Here is a 23,296-nt window from a genome sequence, read left to right on the forward strand (position 1 = left end):
TGTAGAAAATATACAAACAGAAAAGTTTACATCTTGTTACTGTTTTTCCAGAATGTAAGTTCTTAGAAAATAAGGGCAGGTACTTTTTTTATTTTCATATTGTGGGCAAACAACTTAAATCCAGAGCACATCAGACAGAAAGCCATTCTATAAAATCTTTAGGTACCAAAACCCAAAACAATACAGTAAATCAAGTGTCCCAATTTTATTTTTAAAAAAATAAAGTTTTAAGAGCCAAAGCCTTAAAATTACACACCACCCAGTTACCCTTAATACTTGGAAAATTCCCCATGGCACATAAAATTTTAATAACCCCTAGTTAGTTTTTCACAGTTTTAGTCCCATAATCAGTTAACTCCTAAAAAATGTGTCCCCTCTTGGCTCTGAGTAGTTTGCTCAATATTAAACGGTGTGGCTCAATGAACTTCTTTGGGATAGGTGTTTTTGTAAAGTTGGAAAAATGCCAGTTTATTCTCCCCTGGGTGACAAATACCCACTGAAGGGCTAACCTGTGGGACAAGGGCCTTAAGGAGAGCAAGTTGCACTGAGTACATTTGAACAGTGGGCCACAGATTAGACTAGCCTTCATCATCAATCGTATTTATTGAGCGCTTACTGTGTGCAGAGCACTGAAGCTAAGTGGACCACTTAGCAACCCTTCCTCACAGATTCCTACCATCAGGAGAGGATGCAATGGGCAGAGGAAATAAGTGCTGGAAGTGGGCTCATTGTGGGCAGGGAACACATCTACCAACTGGGTTGTATTGTACTTTCCCAAGCACTTGGTATAGTGCTCTGCACACAGTCAGTGCTCAATAAATACCATTGATGATGATGATGACGAAGGGTAACAAATATTGTTCACAGCTGAAACAGCAGAAGACATTCAAGGGCATGTAGTGTGTGGAGGTGGGGGAGCGATAGTTCTTGAGTCCTTGCCTGGATTCATCCATTTCCATTATGTAAATAAGTGAATCATCATCATCATCAATCGTATTTATTGAGCGCTTACTGTGTGCAGAGCACTGTACTAAGCACTTGGGAAGTACAAGTTGGCAACATATAGTACAAGTTGGTGAATGCCCAAGAGGGGATGTTTAATGTTAATATAAAGTGTTCAGTGGGCCAGGTGGCCTTGAGCTAGGTGGGAGGGGAAAAAGTTAGTGTAGAAAGGACCGAGATCCTTATAGGTGGTAATTTTTAGTAATCATTTCATTATGACTGGCTCCTAAAAATCATCATCGGGCCCCGACTGGGTAGGGGATCAAAAGAAAGGGCAGAGATCCTTATAGGTGGTAATTTTTAGTAATCATTTCATTATGATTGGCTCCTAAAAATCATCATCGGGCCCCTACTGGGTAGGGGATCCAAAAAAATTAATTCCTCTTGCTTGACCATTAAATACTCATTGAGAAATGCAATTTGCCAAAATTGAAATCAACGATTATGTCCCTAGCAGAAAAAATAAACCCCATCCTGATAGGGCTACTTCTATGTTAGCCACAGACATTAAAATGCTTTAAGAGCTGTTAACTGTTAAAGATCACCAGTAACTCAAGTTTCTCATGCTGTATTTTTTTTTTAAATAAACAAACAGCTTTCTTTCACTTTTGAAGGTGATGCCACAACAGTGAACTCTATTCATGTGCATGGGTGGGCCTAATGACAAAGGCATGCCTGGGAGCTCCTTCCATTTTTTGCACAGGAAAGAGGTTCCTTACTTGTAATTTTGCATTTATTCTTGGCAGCACTGGAGACAGAATTCAAGATTCAAGAAGAATTCTCCTCTGCCACTAACCTCCTCACTTTTGCCTTGTTCTCGCCTGTCCCACCGTCGACCCCCGGCGCACGTCCTCCCTCTGGCCTGGAATGCCCTCCTTCCGCACATCCGCCAAACTAGCTCTCTTCCCCCTTTCAAAGCCCTACTGAAAGCTCACCTCCTCCAGGAGGCCTTCCCAGACTGAGCCCCCTTTTTCCTCACCTCCTCCCCATCCCCCCCAACCCTACCTCCTTCCCCTCCCCACAACAGCTGCATATATGTTTGTACAGATTTATTACTCTATTATACTTGTACATATTTACTACTCTATTTTGTTAATGATGTGCACTTAGCTTTATTTCTGTTTATTCTGATGACTTGACACCTGTCCCCATATTTTGCTTTGTTGTCTGTCTCCCCCTTCTAGACTGTGAGCCCGTTGTTGGGTAGGGACCGTCTCTATATGTTGCCAACTTGTACTTCCCAAGCACTTAGTACAGTGCTCTGCACACAGTAAGCACTCAATAAATACAACTGAATGAATGAAAGACTGTGCCACCTCACAATCTTTCTGAAGTTTCTGCTTAAAAAAAAAAAAAAGGGACCAGCATGGCCTAGCAGAGAGAGCACAGGCCTATGAGTCAGAAGGACCTGGGTTCTAATCCTGGCTCCACCACTGGTCTGCTGTGTGACTTAAGACAAGTCACTTAGTACAGTGCTCTGCACACAGTAAGCGCTCAATAAATACGATTGATGATGACTTAACTTCTCTGGGCCTCAGTTCCCTCATCTGTAAAATGAGGATTAAGACTGTGAGCCCCATGTGGGACAGGGACTGTATCCAACCTGATTTGCTTGTGTCAACCCCAGCACTTAGACCGGTATTTGACACCCAGTAAGCACTTAACAAATAGCACCATTATTATTAGGCTGCCATATGCCAGGCTGGGCTCTGGTTGGGCCCAGGAGGCCCCTTTTCTTCCCACCCCTTTTCTTCCTGCTGTAAGAGAATCCCATCTTCTCAAAACTGTCAGATGCTGAGATGAGATTGGCCTGCTTTAACCAGGGGGAATTTGGCTTCGTGAGACAGGGAGTCTAAACAATTATCCTCCTTACACCCAAATCCAGTCAAGTACTAACAGAACCGTTAGATTTTCTAACCATTTTGTTTCTGACTTGTTGAATTTTAGCGCCGCCTTTCAATCACCTCTGCCAAAGTCCTGAGTTATGAAAGGAGATATAGGGGTTCAGAAGACAACGGGACCAGAACTGGGAAACAAATGGTCCGGTATACTGTACAACCTTTTGGGCATATGTGCCTTAAATTGCTGACCACTTGCTTAAGTCCATTTCACATTTTGATCTCTCAAAATGAAATACTTTAGGGGAATTTGCTTCCAATATTAGGAATTCTTTGGTTTGTCTTTTGCAAAAAAAGTTCTTAGTGCTTTTCTGGTAGAAAACAAATTTGGTTCCCAAGTTCCAAGCTTGTGTCCCTTTGCCAACGTTCATTAAATCTAACGTTTTTGGGGAAATGCTTTCTGTTCGAATTTTGGCTTACAAACAGCCAGGCAGAGTCCCTACACCACAAGGGAAGCAGCGTGGCTCAGTGGAAAGAGCATGGGCTTTGGAGTCAGAGGTCATGGGTTCAAATCCCGGCTCCGCCATTGTCAGCTGTGTGACTTTGGGCAAGTCACTTAACTTCTCTATGCCTCAGTTCCCTCATCTGTAAAATGGGGATTAAGACTGGGAGCCCCATGTGGGACAACCCGATCACCTTGTAACCTCCCCAGCACTTAGAACAGTGCTTAATAAATGCCATTATTATTATTATAAACAAAGTACATAACAAATGCTGCTTTGGCACACTAGTACAACTGAGCACTAACCCATGTTTCAGAAGAGTTGTTTGCTATATATAATTGTGGTATTTGTTAAGCGCTTACTGCGTGCCAGCCACTGTACTAAGCGCTAGAGTGGATACAGCGAATCGGGTTGGACACAGTTCCTGTCCCATGTGGGGCTCACAGTCTCAATCCCCATTTTACAGATGAGGGAACTGAGGCACAGAGAAGTGAAGCGACTTGCCCAAGGTCACACAGCAGACACGCGGCCAAGCCAGGATTAGAATCCATGACCTTCTGACACCCAGCCCTGTCCTCTATGCCATGCTGCTTCTAAATAGTAAAATTTGGGTTAGTTACAGTTCGGCTTTAAGGAAACGCCTGTTTTTTAAATGGTATTTGTTCCGCGTGATGTGCCTGGCACTGTACTAAGCACTGGGGTAGATGGATGCAGCACAGCATAGTGGATAGAGCACAAGCTGGGGAGTCATGAGGTCATGGGTTCCAATCCCGGCTCCGCCGCTTGTCTGCTGTGTGACCTTGGGAAAGTCACTCCACTTCTCTGGGCCTCAGTTACCTCATCTGTAAAATGGGGATTGAGACTGTGAGCTCCACGTGGGACAAGGACTGTGTCCAACTCGATTTGCTTGTATCTTCTGCAGCGCTTAGTACAATGCCTGGCACATAGTAAGCGCTTAACAAGTACCATTATTATTATTATTATAAAAGATTTGTTGAACACAGTCTCCGTTCCACATGGGACTCACAGTTTAAGCCTAAGTCTTTTGTAAGGAAGGGACTTTTCACCTTAGACCTACCCTAGCTCCTTATTTTGCACATTTCTAATCTATTAGATCCCCATCTAAAACTGGCATAAATTTCTCCCAAAACAACATTTTAAAGTAAAGAAAATAAATAAAAGACAAACATATCCATTCCAGAAAAGTGTGAAGGAACTTTTAGGGAACTTCGTCTTTTAGAGAACCATTACCTGAAAAGATCCTACCTTTCAAGTCAAACTTACCTAAAGTGAAAAGGGGTCATTTACAGACTACATTTAGGTTGTTTCCAATCGAAGTAAATTGCCTAATTGTCAAGGTCAGCTACAACTGGTTGCAAATCTCTGTTAGACATTGTCTACATCTACTCTTTTTGTCTTGTCCTCTACCAAAGGCTTAATACAGTACTCTGCACGCAAAAATTATTCAAATGCAATTGACTGATACAAATAAAAAGCAGTATAAATGCCCTTCTTTCCTCTCTATTTTTACTTTCCTTAACCAAAGGCTTGTTGCACAATACTATTTTCAAAGACTTTTCTATTTTAATTTGAAATTAGGCAGTATCAGTTGTGCAAAAGGCTTATAAGTACTAGTTATCTACTCAATCCTTCCTTTTTTCCTGCCATTCTCTCCTCCCCAGGACACCACACAATGAATATCTAGCATTAGCACATATTTATTAACAGTAATCTTGGTTGCAAATCGGAATACAGTAATTACAGAGATTCGCCATAATTTTGGTGCTTGGAAGAAGGGATCTAATTTTAAAAGCTTAAAAATTTTAATGTGCCATCATCAAGAGCCATACTAGGGTGCCAGTCTCATGACTGATAAAATACTATCGAGGAAAGCAAGGCTCCCACTCCCTTCTGCACTGGGATTTGTACCCTTTATTCACTCTTCCCTCGCCCTTCAGCACTTGGGTACATACCCATAATTTATTTATATTAATATCTGTCTCCCCCTCTAGACTGTAAGGTCATGGTGGGCAGGGCATCTACCAACTCTGTTACATTGTACTCTCCCAAGCGCTTAGTACCGTGCTCTGCACACAGTAAACACTCAATAATAAATTTGATCGGTAAATACTCTTGATTGAAAAGGATGACAGGAGGAATATTAGAGTTTTGCAAGTGATAACCAGGTAAACATACTGAAGGAGGAGGGAGATAGTATGTTGCCAACTTGTACTTCCCAAGCGCTTAGTACAGTGCTCTGCACACAGTAAGCGCTCAATAAATACGATTGACTGATTGATTGACTGATTGATAGTATTCAAGAGAGTATGGGAGCCAACATTTTGCATTAACTAAAGAGAAATTGGAGGGGTTGGAGGGGAGAAGGGCAGAGTGCTGTTGGCTATAACCCAAACATGATGGGTGTGGGCATGGATTAAATGGATGGATTAACAACCAAAATGCAATTTTGGAAACATACCGAGGAAACACAAGGTGGAATGGGGGCGAGTCCTACTTGTCCCTCTGCAAAATCTACCAGCATTATTAAAAAATGGAAAGGAAAGAGATAGGGGCAGGATTGCGAGAGGCCAAGAGAGGCAATCATGACCTTTTTGAGAATCATACTGAGGAAACACAAGGTGGAATGAGGGCGAGTCCTACTTGTCCCTCTGTAAAATCTACCAGCATTATTGAAAAATGGAAAGGGAATAGACTAGGACAGGATTGCGAGAGGCCAAGAGAGGCAATCATGACCTTTTTGAGAATCATACTGAGGAAACACAAGGTGGAATGGGGGCGAGTCCTACTTGTCCCTCTGTAAAATCTACCAGCATTATTGAAAAATGGAAAGGGAATAGACTGGGGCAGGATTGCGAGAGGCCAAGAGAGGCAATCATGACCTTTTCGAGAATCGGTTCCGCCTGTTGGCACCACCAGAGCTGATTCTTCCTTAAGGTGTTTCTGTCCGGGGCGTGAATTCTGGACAGCACAGGGCAGTGTGGCTGCTTTTCGCATTCACCTGCTCTGGCCGGGTTGTTTCACTTTTCTGCAGGGTTTCCCTGAGTCTATTACAACTCTCTGAAGCGCCTTGAACCTCTGGCTGAAAACCTTTATCATTGCGTTGTCTCTGCTGACAGTGAATGTTCACACTGGCTCATTGTGGGCAGGGAATGTGACTCTTTACTACCGTACTCTTCCAAATGCTTAGTACAGTGCTCCACACACAATCGCTCAGTATGTCTGACTCAAAAGGATATGTACAGATCTGTAATTTATTTATATTAATGTCTGTTTCCCCCTCTAGACTGCAAGCTGCTGTGGGCAGGGAATGTGTGTTATAATGTACCCTCCCAAGTGCTTAGTATAGTGTTCTGCACACAGTAAGTACTCAATAAATGCAACTGACTGACTGACTGATAAAGAAACAACCTTGGTCTATGAAAATACGATAGTGCTTTTCTCATCCCTTGTCATTCACAGTGAACATGACTCACACTGATGGTTAGGAAGGCAACTCCGCTCTGCACACAGTAAGCGCTCAATAAATACGACTGAATGAATGAATGAATGAACTATATATGAAGATGCGGAGTGTAAACCTATTAGCTAATATTTGATTTATTGTTTAAATTCCAAAAAATGGGCAATTGATTTCTGCATACATCAATTTTCCAAGACAAGCTTTTTTTAAAAAAAAACTGCCTAATTATGTCACACAGAGGTTTTACTTCTGATTTGGAATTAAGGGAGTAAAAGGTCTCAACAGAGGGAAGTGCCATGGCAACATAAAAATGGCACAAAAGAAGATTCGCTCAAAGGAAGAGAATGTGTTTTACTAATGAGAACCTGCTTTGCAAAGGAAAGAACCCTGAGGAATGCCATGAGAAGGTTGAGTAAATCTTAAAGTCTGAAACTGGCAACAGGCTAGGTGTACATCTCTGCTGGATTCACTGTCCATACCAGGGGACACCCAGAGAGTGTACATGGAAAGTTTTGTTTCTTTCCACCTTAAAAAACTCTCTCAGGGTCACATCTGGAGAGTGCCCAGTACCTCTACCAGCCTAGCGAGTGGAAGGCAATCTGCTACAAGTCAAAACTCACCTGGGCTGGGCAGTTGTGGAAAGGAAGAAAATCAAAGGCAGAGACTCAAGATAACTTCGCGGAAGAAGGCAATGGTAAACCACTTCCATATTTTTACCAAGATAACTCTATGGATACACTTCCATAATGACTGCAAACGGAGGTGGGGCATTCTGGAAAGATGCGTTCACGGTGTCGCTATGGGTCGAAGACGACTCGACGGCACAAGACAAGACCTTAAAAAAGTCTTTATAAGAACTCTGTAGTTCTCAGTGGATTTTACAAAAATATTTTAGAAAAAAATGTTTGTTGAGATTTAACAATAATTTAGTTTTTCACAAAATATTTTTGTAATATATTTCCACTATAGGGGTCACATATGACCTCAGCTACAGTATCAGCCTCCTCACTGATTCCTTGCTTCCAGCCTTTGCCCTCTTCACTCTGCTGCCCGGTGTCGCTACGGGTCGAAGACGACTCGACGACACAAGACAAGACCTTAAAAAAGTCTTTATAAGAATTCTGTAGTTCTGAGTGGATTTTACAAAAAATATTTTAGAAAAAAATGTTTGTTGAGTTCTAACAATAATTTAGTTTTTCACAAAATATTTTTGTAATATATTTCCACTATAGCAGTCACATCCGACCTCAGCTACAGCATCAGCCTCCTCACTGATTCCTTGCTTCCAGCCTTTGCCCTCTTCACTCTGCTGCCCGGTGTCGCTATGGGTCGAAGACGACTCAACAGCACAAGACAAGACCTTAGAAAAGTCTTTATAAGAATTCTGTAGTTCTGAGTGGATTTTACAAAAATATTTTAGAAAAAAATGCTTGTTGAGTTCTAACAACAATTTAGATTTTCACAAAATATTTTTGTAATGTATTTCCACTATAGGAGTCACAGCCGCATCAGCCTCCTCACTGATTCCTTGCTTCCAGCCTTTGCCCTCTTCACTCTGCTGCCCAGATCACTGATCTTAAAATGCTCTGTATACATCTCCCCATTCCTCAAAAAGCTCCAATTTTTGCTCACCTACCTCCACATCAAGGAGAAACTCCTTACCACTCGCTTTAAGGCAATCAGCTCTCCCTCTTCTACCTGAGCTCACTAATCTCCTACTACAACCCAGCCTGCGCACTTCAATCCTTTAACAACAGCAACCTGCCCCTTGTGCCTCACAGCCTCAGTGTCAGAAGGACATGGGTTCGAATCCCAGCTCTGCCACCTGTTACTAGGTGATCCTGGGCAAGTCCCGTCACTTCTCTGTGCACCAGAGAGTCCCATGTGGGACAGGGACTGTGTCCAACCTGCTCAATCCCAGCGCTCCAGTAGTGTCTGGCACATAATAATAATAATAATAATGGCATTTATTAAGCGCTTACTATGTGCAGAGCACTGTTCTAAGCGCTGGAGAATTTACCAGGTGATCAGGTTGTCCCACGTGGGGCTCACAGTCTTCATCCCCATTTTACAGATGAGGGAACTGAGGCCCAGAGAAGTTAAGTGACTTGCCCAAAGTCACACAGTTGACAAGTGGTGGAGCCGGGATTTGAACCCATGACCTCTGACTCCAAAGCCCGTGCTTTTTCCACTGAGCCACGCTAGTGCTTAACAAATACCATAAAAAAGTAACACATGCTGCACACCCAAGACAGTAAAATCCTCCAGTCGGTTCTAATTCTGAAACACAAACACCCATCATCACACTGGGGAAAAAAAAATCAGAATGTAATGAATTCTTATAACTTTTATCTTTCACTGTCTTGGTGTTTTGTTTCATCTCTCCATGTCACCAATCCCCTCTCCCCTTTATAATCATCCTGAGCTCCTAGAGGGACGGGAACAATTGTCTACCTTCCAACTTTGTATTCTTTCTCAGTGCTCTGCTAATAGTAAATGCTTAACAAATAGTATTACTATTAGGCTTGTACACCTTAAGTACCCCTGTGTCCTTTCACTCTGCCACTTCCCCTTTCTGTACTTTATTTTCCAGTCTGTCTTCCCCACTAGTCTGTAAGCTCCTAGAGGGCAGGGATCACATCTATTGTCCAAATACAATAAGCGGTCAATAAAATATCATTAATTGATAATGGAAACAAATGTGAAAAAATAATAGCCTGCTGAGTTTAATCCAGACAAGATTAAGGTCAAGAACAGCAGCAGGGAGTGGCAGATTCTTCTTTGGAACATTTGAAATTGATTTAGAAAGGAAGCATGGCCTGGTGGAAAGAGTAGGAGACTGGGAGTCAGGAGACCAAATTCTAATCCAGGTGTTTAGTACAGTGGTCCATATATCATCATCATCAATCGTATTTATTGAGCGCTTACTGTATGCAGAGCACTGTACTAAGTGCTTGGGAAGTACAAGTTGGCAACATATAGAGACAGTCCCCACCCAACAGTGGGCTCACAGTCTAAAAGGGGGAGACAGAGAACAAAACCAAACATACTAACAAAATAAAATAAATAAAATAGCTATGTACAAGTAAAATAGAGTAATAAATATGTACAAACATATATACATATATTAGGCACTCAAAAGACCACTGACCTCTGTACTAGTTTCCTCATTCGTAAAGTAAGGATAAGTTATTTGTTCTCTCAACATCTTAATTTGAGGCCCTTGTATGACAAGGTCCATGTCTGATTTGACTATCTCATATCAACCTCGGCACAGTATTAGCTAAATAATAAATAATTCTTTTTCAAAGTGGTACTTGAATGCCTGAGTGTGAAGTACTATTCCAGGAGCTTGAGGGAATACATTTGAAGCAAAGCATGATCGATCAATCAATAGTATTTACTGAATTTTCTGTATGGAGGATTATCAAGTGCTACAATAAAACTAAACAGATATGACGCAGGCCGTCAAGAAATTCACACTGTCTCTGCCCTCAAGTAGCTGGGGGAGACAAAAACAGTTTTGAAAAGTGTGCAGATGAGGTTCAAATATATTAGTACAGTGGTTTGTGCACAGTAAGCTCGCTGAACTTACTGAACAAATACATTCATTCAGTCGTATCTACTGAGTGCTTACTGTGGGCAGAGCACTGTAGTAAGCGCTTGGAATGAATTATGATGAAGTGGCAGAACTGCATAGAAAAATGAAAATCCCAAGACAAATATACAGGAGATATGTGTTCGTTTCACCTTGACTATATGTGCACTTTATATATGTATTATATATGTGTTTGTATTCATATGTGTGTGTTCATATATGTATGTGTGTATGTATATGTGTATTCATATATGTGTGCACAGATATGCATATATGTATTCACGTATGTGCACACATATATGTATATATGCATGAATGCATGTCTGTGCACATATATGCCTATATGTATTAATGTATATGTGTGTATGCGCATATGTGTATATATGTATTCATGTATGTGTGTATGCACATAGATGTATATATGTACTTGTGTATGAGTGTGGATGCATATATATGCATGTATGTATTCATGTATAAGCGCGTGCATATATGCATTCATGTATGAGTGTGTATGCATATATGTGTATATATGCATTCATGTATGCGTGCATGCACATACATGCATATATGCATTCATGCATGTGTGCATGCACTCATGTATGTGTGCATACATATATATGTATTCATGTATGTGCGTGTATGCATGTATGTGTGCATGCGTATTCACGTATGTGTGTGCATGTATATGTGCATTCATGTATGTGTGTGTGCATACATGTGTGTATATGTGTTCATGTATGTGTGCGCACATGTGTATGTGTATATGTATTCATGTATATGTGTATGCGTGTATATGCATATATGTATTCATGTGTGTGCATGCAGATATATGTATATACGTATGCATGTATGTGTATTCATATATATGTATTCATATATATTCAGATATTATTTATATATGTGTGTGTGCAAATATGTGTATATATATATATATACACACACATAAATTGAAATTTGGGGAGCCTGTCCTCTCTCTGGAAACTCTGGAAGAATAAAGAATGAGGAATAGGTCAGATTTACTTGCAGCAAAAGACCTAAGAACTCTGGAGCAGCTTCCAGAAGCTGCTGAGCCTAACTACCTGGACACCTGAAAGGAATTACGGAGTGTCTGCCCGCCCTCCCTCCCGTGGCAGGCCCCCCGGGAGGCCTTGGGGGTGAGAAGGTCAGCTCTAAGGGAAATGCTCTCCTCGTGCAGAAAACACCATCTATGACCCACGATGGGATCGGGAAGGCAAGATCGTTGGCTCTTCTTTCGGCCCCTCTTCCCCCCGGCCAAAAAAAAACCCCAACAACAATAATAATGTTGGTATTTGTTACGTGCTTACTATGTGCCAAGCACTGTTCTAAGCGCTGGAGGGGGGGTTACAAGGTAATCAAGGTTGTCCAATAGGACTTGTACTTCCCAAGCGCTTAGTACAGTGCTCTGCACACAGTAAGCGCTCAATACGATTGAATGGAGTATTTTTTTTGACAAGGCCCATCCCTGTTATTGATGCTGAAATCTGTCCCTCTTCCCAGGGGTGGGACTCCCACTTGGCAAACCAGTGCTGGCCGGGGGAATGGGGGGGAGCAGCTGAGAGGCCCCCCTTTTTTTTTTTTGCTTTTTTTAATAATAATAATGATGTGAGCCCACTGTTGGGTAGGGACCATCTCTACATGTTGCCAACTTGTACTTCCCAAGCGCTTAGTACAGTGCTCTACACACAGCAGGCGTTCAATAAATACGATGGAATGAATGATAATAAGTATGGTATTTGTTCAGCACTCAACTACGGGCTGTATTAAGCGCTGATGCAACGTAGCACCTGGCTGAGCAATCAATCGTATTTATTGAGCGCTTACTGTGTGCAGAGCACTGTACTAAGCGCTTGGGAAGCACAAGTTGGCAACATCTAGAGATGGTCCCTACCCAACAGTGGGCTCACAGTCTAGAAGGGGGAGACAGAGAACAAAACAGAACATATTAACCAAATAAAATAAATAGAATAGATATGTACAAGTAAAATAGAGTAATAAATATGTACAAATATGTACAAACATATATACATATATATGTTTGCCCTCCCCAACAGTGGCCTCACAGTCTAGAAGGGGGAGACAGAGAACAAACGTCCCCCTCTCCATCCCCCCCATCTTACCTCCTTCCCTTCCCCATAGCACCTGTATATATGTATATGTTTGTACATATTTATTACTCTATTTATTTTACTTGTACATATCTATTCTATTTATTTTATTTTGTTAGTATGTTTGGTTTTGTTCTGTCTCCACCTTTTAGACTGTGAGCCCACTGTTGGGTAGGGACTGTCTCTATATGTTGCCAACTTGTACTTCCCAAGCGCTTAGTACAGTGCTCTGCACACAGTAAGCGCTCAATAAATACGATTGATTGATTGATTGATTGATTGATATTAACCAACTAAAATAGACTAGATATGCCAGTAAAATGAATAAATAAATAGAGTAATAAATATGTACAAACATAGATGTTTGCCCTCCCCAACAGTGGGCTCACAGTCTAGAAGGGAGAGACAGAGAACAAAACAGAACATATTAACCAAATAAAATAGAATAGATATGTACGAGTAAAATAAATACAGTAATAAATATGTACAAACATATAGACATATATATGTTTGCCCTCCCCAACAGTGGGCTCACAGTCTAGAAGGGGGAGACAGAACAAAACAGAACATATTAACCAAATAAAATAAATAGAATAGATATGCCAATAAAATAGAGTAATAACTATGTACAAACATATATGATCATCATCATCATCAATCATATTTATTGAGCGCTTACTATGTGCAGAGCACTGTACTAAGCGCTTGGGAAGTACAAATTGGCAACATACAGAGACAGTCCCTACCCAACAGTGGGCTCACAGTCTAAAAGGGGGAGACAGAGAACAAAAACAAAACATACTAACAAAATAAAATAAATAGAATACATATGTACAAGTAAAATAAATAAATAAATAAATAAATATATGTTTGCTCTCCCCAATATTCATTCATTCAATCAGTCTAGAAGGGGGAGACAGAGAAAAAAACAGAACATATTAACCAAATAAAATAGAGTAGATATGTATGAGTAAAATAGAGTAATAAATATGTACAAACATAATAATAATAATAATGATAGCATTTATTAAGCGCTTACTATGTGCAGAGCACTGTTCTAAGCGCTGGGGAGAATACAAGGTGATCAGGTTGTCCCATGTGGGGCTCACAGTCTTAATCCCCATTTTACAGATGAAGGAACTGAGGCCCAGAGAAGTGAAGTGACTTGCCCGAAGTCACACAGTTGACAAGTGGCGGAGCCGGGATTTGAACCCATGACCTCTGACTCCAAAGCCCGGGCTCTTTCCACGTTTGCCCTCCCCAACAGTGGGCTCACAGTCTAGAAGGGGGAGACAGAGAACAAAACAGAACATATTAACCAAATAAAATAAATAGAATATGTTTGCCCTCCCCAACAGTGGGCTCTCAGTCTAGAAAGGGGAGACAGAGAACAAAACAGAACATATTAACCAAATAAAATAAATAGAATAGATATGTACGAGTAAAATAAATACAGTAATAAATATGGACAAACATATAGACATATATATGTTTGCCCTCCCCAACAGTGGGCTCACAGTCGAGAAGGGGGAGACAGAGAACAAAACAGAACATATTAACCAAGTAAAATAAATAGAATAGATATGTACAAGTAAAATAAATAGAGTAATAAATATGTTTGCCCTCCCCAACAGTGGGCTCACAGTCTAGAAGGGGGAGACAGAGAACAAAAGAGAACATATTAACCAAATAAAATAGAATAGAATAGATATGTACAAGTAAAATAAATCAATCGAGTAATAAATATGTACAAATATATATGTTTGCCCTCCCCAACAGTGGGCTCACAGTCTAGAAGGGGGAGACAGAGAACAAAACAGAACGTATTAACCAAATAAAATAAATAGAATAGATATGCCAGTAAAATAGAGTAATAAATATGTACAAACATATATATATGTTTGTCCTCCCCAACAGTGAGCTCACAGTCTAGAACGGGGAGACAGTGAACAAAACAGAACATATTAACCAAATAAAATAAATAGACTATGTTTGCCCTCCCCAACAGTGGGCTCCCAGTCTAGAAGGGGGAGACAGAGAACAAAACAGAACATATTAACCAAATAAAATAAATAGAATAGATATGTACGAGTAAAATAAATCCATAAATAGAGTAATAAATATGTACAAACATATATACATACATATGTTTGCCCTCCCCAACAGTGGGCTCACAGTCTAGAAGGGGGAGACAGAGAACAAAACAGAACATATTAACCAAATAAAATAAATAGAATAGATATGTACGAGTGAAATAAATCAATAAATAGAGTAATAAATATGTACAAACATATATGTTTGCCCTTCCCAACAGTGGGCTCACAGTCTAGAAGGGGGAGACAGAGAACAAAACAGAACATATTAACCGAATAAAATGGAATAGATATGTACGAGTAAAATAAATACATAGAGTAATAAACATGTACAAACACATATATATGTTTGCCCTCCCCAACAGTGGGCTCACAGTCTAGAAGGGGGAGACAGAGAACAAAACAGAACATATTAACCAAATAAAATAAATAGAATAGATATGTACGAGTAAAATAAATACAAAGAGTAATAAATATGTACAAACATATATATGTTTGCCCTTCCCAACAGTGGGCTCACAGTCTAGAAGGGGGAGACAGAGAACAAAACCGAACATATTAACCCGAATAAAATAAATAGAATATGTTTGCCCTCCCCAACAGTGGGCTCACAGTCTAGAAGGGGGAGACAGAGAACAAAACAGAACATATTAACCAAATAAAATAGAATAGATATGTACAAGTACAATAAATACATAGAGTAATAAATATGTACAAACATATATATGTTTGCCCTTCCCAACAGTGGGCTCACAGTCTAGAAGGGGGAGACAGAGAACAAAACAGAACATATTAACCAAATAAATAGAATAGAATAGATATGCACAAGTAAAATAAATACATAGAGTAATAAATACGTTATTTTATTAACCGAATAAAATAAATAGAATAGATATGTACGAGTGAAATAAATACATAAATAGAGTAATAAATATGTACAAACATATATATATGTTTGCCCTCCCCAACAGTGGGCTCACAGTCTAGAAGGGGGAGACAGAGAACAAAACAGAATATATTAACCAAATAAAATAGAATAGATATGTAAAAGTAAAATAAATACATAGAGTAATAAATATGTACAAACATATATATGTTTGCCCTCCCCAACAGTGGGCTCACAGTCTAGAAGGGGGAGACAAAGAACAAAACAGAACATATTAACCAAATAAAATAGAATAGATATGTACAAGTAAAATAAATACATAGAGTAATAGGTATGTACAAACATATATGTTTGCTCTCCCCAACAGTGGGCTCACAGTCTAGAAGGGGGAGACGGAGAACAAAACAGAACATATTAACCAAATAAAATAGAATAGATATGTAAAAGTAAAATAAATACATAGAGTAATAAGTATGTTATTTTATTAACCGAATAAAATAAATAGAATAGATATGTACGAGTGAAATAAATACATAAATAGAGTAATAAGTATGTACAAACATATATATATATATATGTTTGCCCTCCCCAACAGTGGGCTCACAGTCTAGAAGGGGTAGACAGAGAACAAAACAGAATATATTAACCAAATAAAATAGAATAGATATGTAAAAGTAAAATAAATAGAGTAATAAATATGTACAAACATATATATGTTTGCCCTCCCCAACAGTGGGCTCACAGTCTAGAAGGGGGAGACAGAGAACAAAACAGAACATATTAACCAAATAAAATAGAATAGATATGTACAAGTACAATAAATACATAGAGTAATAGGTATGTACAAACATATATGTTTGCTCTCCCCAACAGTGGGCTCACAGTCTAGAAGGGGGAGACAGAGAACAAAACAGAACATATTAACCAAATAAAATAGAATAGATATGTAAAAGTAAAATAAATACATAGAGTAATAAGTATGTTATTTTATTAACCGAATAAAATAAATAGAATAGATATGTACGAGTGAAATAAATACATAAATAGAGTAATAAGTATGTACAAACATATATATATATATATGTTTGCCCTCCCCAACAGTGGGCTCACAGTCTAGAAGGGGTAGACAGAGAACAAAACAGAATATATTAACCAAATAAAATAGAATAGATATGTAAAAGTAAAATAAATAGAGTAATAAATATGTACAAACATATATATGTTTGCCCTTCCCAACAGTGGGCTCACAGTCTAGAAGGGGGAGACAGAGAACAAAACAGAACATATTAACCAAATAAAATAGAATAGATATGTACAAGTAAAATAAATACATAGAGTAATAGGTATGTACAAACATATATGTTTGCTCTCCCCAACAGTGGGCTCACAGTCTAGAATGGGCAGCCAGAGAACAAAACAGAACATATTAACCAAATAAAATAGAATAGATATGTAAAAGTAAAATAAATACATAGAGCAATAAATATGTTATTTTATTAACCGAATAAAATAAATAGAATAGATATGTACGAGTGAAATAAATACATAAACAGAGTAATAAATATGTACAAACATATATATATGTTTGCCCTCCCCAACAGTGGGCTCACAGTCTAGAAGGGGGAGACAGAGAACAAAACAGAACATATTAACCAAATAAATAGAATAGAATAGATATGTACAAGTAAAATAAATACATAGAGTAATAAGTATGTACAAACATACATGTTTGCTCTCCCCAACAATGGGCTCACAGTCTAGAAGGGGGAGACAGAGAACAAAACAGAATATATTAACCAAATAAAATAGAATAGATATGTAAAAGTAAAATAAATACATAGAGTAATAAATATGTACAAACATATATATGTTTGCCCTTCCCAACAGTGGGCTCACAGTCTAGAAGGGGGAGACAGAGAACAAAACAGAACATATTAACCAAATAAAATAAATAGAATAGATATGCAAAAGTAAAATAAATACATAGAGTAATAAATATGTTATTTTATTAACCGAATAAAATAAATAGAATAGATATGTACGAGTGAAATAAATACATAAACAGAGTAATAAATATGTACAAACATATATATATGTTTGCCCTCCCCAACAGTGGGCTCACAGTCTAGAAGGGGGAGACAGAGAACAAAACAGAACATATTAACCAAATAAAATAGAATAGATATGTAAAAGTAAAATAAATACATAGAGTAATAAATATGTACAAACATATATATGTTTGCCCTTCCCAACAGTGGGCTCACAGTCTAGAAGGGGGAGACAGAGAACAAAACAGAACATATTAACCAAATAAATAGAATAGAATAGATATGTACAAGTAAAATAAATACATAGAGTAATAAGTATGTACAAACATACATGTTTGCTCTCCCCAACAGTGGGCTCACAGTCTAGAAGGGGGAGACAGAGAACAAAACAGAACATATTAACCAAATAAAATAGAATAGATATGTAAAAGTAAAATAAATACATAGAGTAATAAGTATGTTATTTTATTAACCGAATAAAATAAATAGAATAGATATGTACGAGTGAAATAAATACATAAATAGAGTAATAAGTATGTACAAACATAAATATATATGTTTGCCCTGCCCAACAGTGGGCTCACAGTCTAGAAGGGGGAGACAGAGAACAAAACAGAACATATTAACCAAATAAAATAGAAAAGATATGTAAAAGTAAAATAAATACATAGAGTAATAAATATGTACAAACATATATATGTTTGCTCTCCCCAACAGTGGGCTCACAGTCTAGAAGGGGGAGACAAAGAACAAAACAGAACATATTAACCAAATAAATAGAATAGAATAGATATGTACAAGTAAAATAAATACATAGAGTAATAAGTACGTACAAACATACATGTTTGCTCTCCCCAACAGTGGGCTCACAGTTTAGAAGCGGGAGATAGAGAACAGAACATATTAACCAAATAAAATAGAATAGATATGTACAAGTAAAATAAATACATAGAGTAATAAGCATGTTATTTTATTAACCGAATAAAATAAATAGAATAGATATGTACGAGTGAAATAAATACATAAATAGAGTAATAAGTATGTACAAACATATATATATGTTTGCCCTGCCCAACTGTGGGCTCACAGTCTAGAATGGGCAGCCAGAGAACAAAACAGAACATATTAACCAAATAAAATAGAATAGATATGTAAAAGTAAAATAAATACATAGAGTAATAAATATGTACAAACATATATGTTTGCTCTCCCCAACAGTGGGCTCACAGTCTAGAAGGGGGAGACAGAGAACAAAACAGAACATATTAACCAAGTAAAATAGAATAGATATGTAAAAGTAAAATAAATACATAGAGTAATAAATATGTTATTTTATTAACCGAATAAAATAAATAGAATAGATATGTACGAGTGAAATAAATACATAAACAGAGTAATAAATATGTACAAACATATATATATATGTTTGCCCTCCCCAACAGTGGGCTCACAGTCTAGAAGGGGGAGACAGAGAACAAAACAGAACATATTAACCAAATAAAATAGAATAGATATGTAAAAGTAAAATAAATACATAGAGTAATAAATATGTACAAACATATATATGTTTGCCCTTCCCAACAGTGGGCTCACAGTCTAGAAGGGGGAGACAGAGAAAAAAACCGAACATATTAACAAAATAAAATAAATAGGATATGTACAAGTAAAACAAATACATAGAGTAATATTAACCAAATAAAATAAACAGAATAGATACGTACGAGTAAAATAAATCCATAAATAGAGTAATAAATATGTACAAACATATATACATATATACGTTTGCCCTCCCCAACAGTGGGCTCACAGTCTAGAAGGGGGAGACAGAGAACAAAACAGAACAGATTAACCGAATAAAATAAATAGAAGAGATATGTACAAGTAAAGTAAATACATAGAGTAATAAATATGTACAAACATATATATGTTTGCCCTTCCCAACAGTGGGCTCACAGTCTAGAAGGGGGAGACAGAGAACAAAACAGAATATATTAACCAAATAAAATAGAATAGATATGTAAAAGTAAAATAAATACATAGAGTAATAAATATGTACAAACATATATGTTTGCTCTCCCCAACAGTGGGCTCACAGTCTAGAAGGGGGAGACAGAGAACAAAACAGAACATATTAACCAAGTAAAATAGAATAGATATGTAAAAGTAAAATAAATACATAGAGTAATAAATATGTTATTTTATTAACCGAATAAAATAAATAGAATAGATATGTACGAGTGAAATAAATACATAAACAGAGTAATAAATATGTACAAACATATATATATATGTTTGCCCTCCCCAACAGTGGGCTCACAGTCTAGAAGGGGGAGACAGAGAACAAAACAGAACATATTAACCAAATAAAATAGAATAGATATGTAAAAGTAAAATAAATACATAGAGTAATAAATATGTACAAACATATATATGTTTGCCCTTCCCAACAGTGGGCTCACAGTCTAGAAGGGGGAGACAGAGAAAAAAACCGAACATATTAACAAAATAAAATAAATAGGATATGTACAAGTAAAACAAATACATAGAGTAATATTAACCAAATAAAATAAACAGAATAGATACGTACGAGTAAAATAAATCCATAAATAGAGTAATAAATATGTACAAACACACATACATATATACGTTTGCCCTCCCCAACAGTGGGCTCACAGTCTAGAAGGGGGAGACAGAGAACAAAACAGAACAGATTAACCGAATAAAATAAATAGAAGAGATATGTACAAGTAAAGTAAATACATAGAGTAATAAATATGTACAAACATATATATGTTTGCCCTTCCCAACAGTGGGCTCACAGTCTAGAAGGGGGAGACAGAGAACAAAACAGAACAGATTAACCGAATAAAATAAATAGAATAGATATGTACGAGTGAAATAAATCCATAAATAGAGTAATAAATGGGTCCAAACATATAGATACATCTCTACAGGTGCGGTGGGGAAGGGGAGGAGGTAAGGCGGGGAGGGGCCCGGGGGCAGCCGGCTCCCCTCCTCGTGCCCCCCCCGCCCCCCGTTACCATGGCAACCTGCCTTTTCGGCCCCCGCCCCGACGGCGCGGAGCGCTGCGCTAAGCGCTGGGCTCACCTTGAAGGGGTTGTTGAGATCCGGGTCGGCGAAGGGGTTGCTGTCAAAATCCGACATGGCTTGGGCCCCCCCCGGACGGGAGCGGGGTGGACCAGCAGGCCGAGCCGGAGGGGAGGGGGGGGGGGGGGCGGACGCGATAGTCGCCGACAGCGCTGGCCCGCGTCGCCGATGCGGCTGCCACTGCGCCTGCGCCGGACCTACCACTCAAGCGGCCCCCCCCCTCCCCTCACCGGCTCCTGCGCATGCCCAGTGAGGCCGCCGCGCCGGGCCGGGATCCGGGCCGGGTTTTCCGGAAAACCGCAGGGGGCCGCTCCAAAACCCGGTTGGGAAGGGGAAGGCCAAAGGAGGGGGGAAAGAGGAAGAAATAGGATAATCAATCAATCAGTCAATCGTATTGATTGAGCGCTTACTGTGTGCACAGCACTGGACTAAGCGCTTGGGAAGTACAAGTTGGCAACATATACAGACAGTCCCTACCCAACTGTGGGCTCACAGTCTACAATCAATCAATCATCAATCGTATTTATTGAGCGCTTACTGTGTGCAGAGCACTGGACTAAGCGCATCAATCAATCAATCAGTCGTACTTATTGAGCGCTTGCTGTGTGCAGAGCACTGGACTAAGCGCTTGGGAAAGACAAGTTGGCAACATAGAGAGACAGTCCCTACCCAGCAGTGGGCTCACAGTCTAAAATCAATCAATCAATCGTATTTATTGAGCGCTTGCTGTGTGCAGAGCACTGGACTAAGCGCTTGGGAAGGACAAGTTGGCAACATAGAGAGACAGTCCCTACCCAGCAGTGGGCTCACAGTCTAAAATCAATCAATCAATCAAATTTATTGAGCGCTTACTGTGTGCAAAGCACTGGACTAAGCGCTTGGGAAGGACAAGTTGGCAACATAGAGAGACAGTCCCTACCCAACTGTGGGCTCACAGTCTAAAATCAATCAATCAATCGTATTTATTGAGCGCTTACTGTGTGCAGAGCACTGGACTAAGCGCATCAATCAATCATCAGTTGTATTTATTGAGCGCTTACTGTGTGCACAGCACTGGACTAAGCGCTTGGGAAGTACAAGTTGGCAACATATAGAGACAGTCCCTACCCAACTGTGGGCTCAATCAATCGTATTTATTGAGCGCTTACTGTGTGCAGAGCACTGGACTAAGCGATTGGGAAAGACAAGTTGGCAACATAGAGAGACAGTCCCTACCCAACTGTGGGCTCACAGTCTAAAATCAATCAATCAATCGTATTTATTGAGCGCTTACTGTGTGCAGGGCACTGGACTAAGCGCTTGGGAAAGACAAGTTAGCAACATAGAGAGACAGTCCCTACCCAACAGTGGGCTCACAGTCTAAAATCAATCAATCAATCAATCAATCGTATTTATTGAGTGCTTACTGTGCGCAGGGCACTGGACTAAGCGCTTGGGAAAGACAAGTTGGCAACATAGAGAGACAGTCCCTACCCAACTGTGGGCTCACAGTCTAAAATCAATCAATCAATCAATCATATTTATTGAGCGCTTACTGTGTGCAGAGCACAGAACTAAGCCCATCAATCAATCAATCGTATTTATTGAGCGCTTACTGTGTGCACAGCACTGGACTAAGCGCTTGGGAAGTACAAGTTGGCAACATATAGAGACAGTCCCTACCCAACTGTGGGCTCACAGTGTAAAATCAATCAATCAATCGTATTTATTGAGCGCTTACTGTGTGCAGAGCACTGGACGAAGCGCTTGGGAAGGACAACTTGGCAACATAGAGAGACAGTCCCTACCCAGCAGTGGGCTCACAGTCTAAAATTAATCAATCAATCGGATTTATTGAGCGCTTACTGTGTGCAGAGCACTGGACTAAGCGCTTGGGAAGGACAAGTTGGCAACATAGAGAGACAGTCCCTACCCAACAGTGGGCTCACAGTCTAAAATCAATCAATCGATCGTATTTATTGAGCGCTTACTGTGTGCAGAGCACTGGACTAAGCGCATCAATCAATCAGTCAGTTGTATTTATTGAGCGCTTACTGTGTGCACAGCACTGTACTAAGCGCTTGGGAAGTACAAGTTGGCAACATATAGAGACAGTCCCTACCCAACTGTGGGCTCACAGTGTAAAATCAATCAATCAATCGTATTTATTGAGCGCTTACTGTGTGCAGAGCACTGGACTAAGCGATTGGGAAAGACAAGTTGGCAACATAGAGAGACAGTCCCTACCCAACTGTGGGCTCACAGTCTAAAATCAATCAATCAATCGTATTTATTGAGCGCTTACTGTGTGCAGGGCACTGGACTAAGCGCTTGGGAAGGACAAGTTGGCAACACAGAGAGACAGTCCCTACCCAACAGTGGGCTCACAGTCTAAAATCAATCAATTGTATTTATTGAGCGCTTACTGTGTGCAGGGCACTGGACTAAGCGCTTGGGAAGGACAAGTTGGCAACATAGAGAGACAGTCCCTACCCAACAGTGGGTTCACAGTCTAAAAGGGGGAGACGGAGAACAAAACCAAACATACTAGCAAAATAAAATAAATAGAATAGATATGTACAAGTAAAATAAATAGAGTAATAAATATGTACAAACATATATACATATTTAAAG

At 39.3% G+C, this 23,296-nt stretch overlaps 1 protein-coding gene across 1 annotated transcript in view; it reads right to left on the bottom strand.

The window, feature by feature from the left end:
- Positions 1–20,805, bottom strand: part of SCAMP1 (secretory carrier membrane protein 1) — an 83,330-nt gene extending 62,525 nt beyond the window's left edge. Inside the window, exon 1 of the mRNA XM_038765614.1 lies at positions 20,684–20,805. Within this exon, the coding sequence (XP_038621542.1) occupies positions 20,684–20,740 (57 nt within the window). The 5' untranslated portion in view covers positions 20,741–20,805. The remainder of the gene's footprint in view (positions 1–20,683) is intronic.
- Positions 20,806–23,296: the final 2,491 nt, after the last annotated feature.

Source organism: Tachyglossus aculeatus, chromosome 23 (assembly GCF_015852505.1).
Source record: "Tachyglossus aculeatus isolate mTacAcu1 chromosome 23, mTacAcu1.pri, whole genome shotgun sequence".
Taxonomy (NCBI): Eukaryota; Metazoa; Chordata; class Mammalia; order Monotremata; family Tachyglossidae; genus Tachyglossus; species Tachyglossus aculeatus.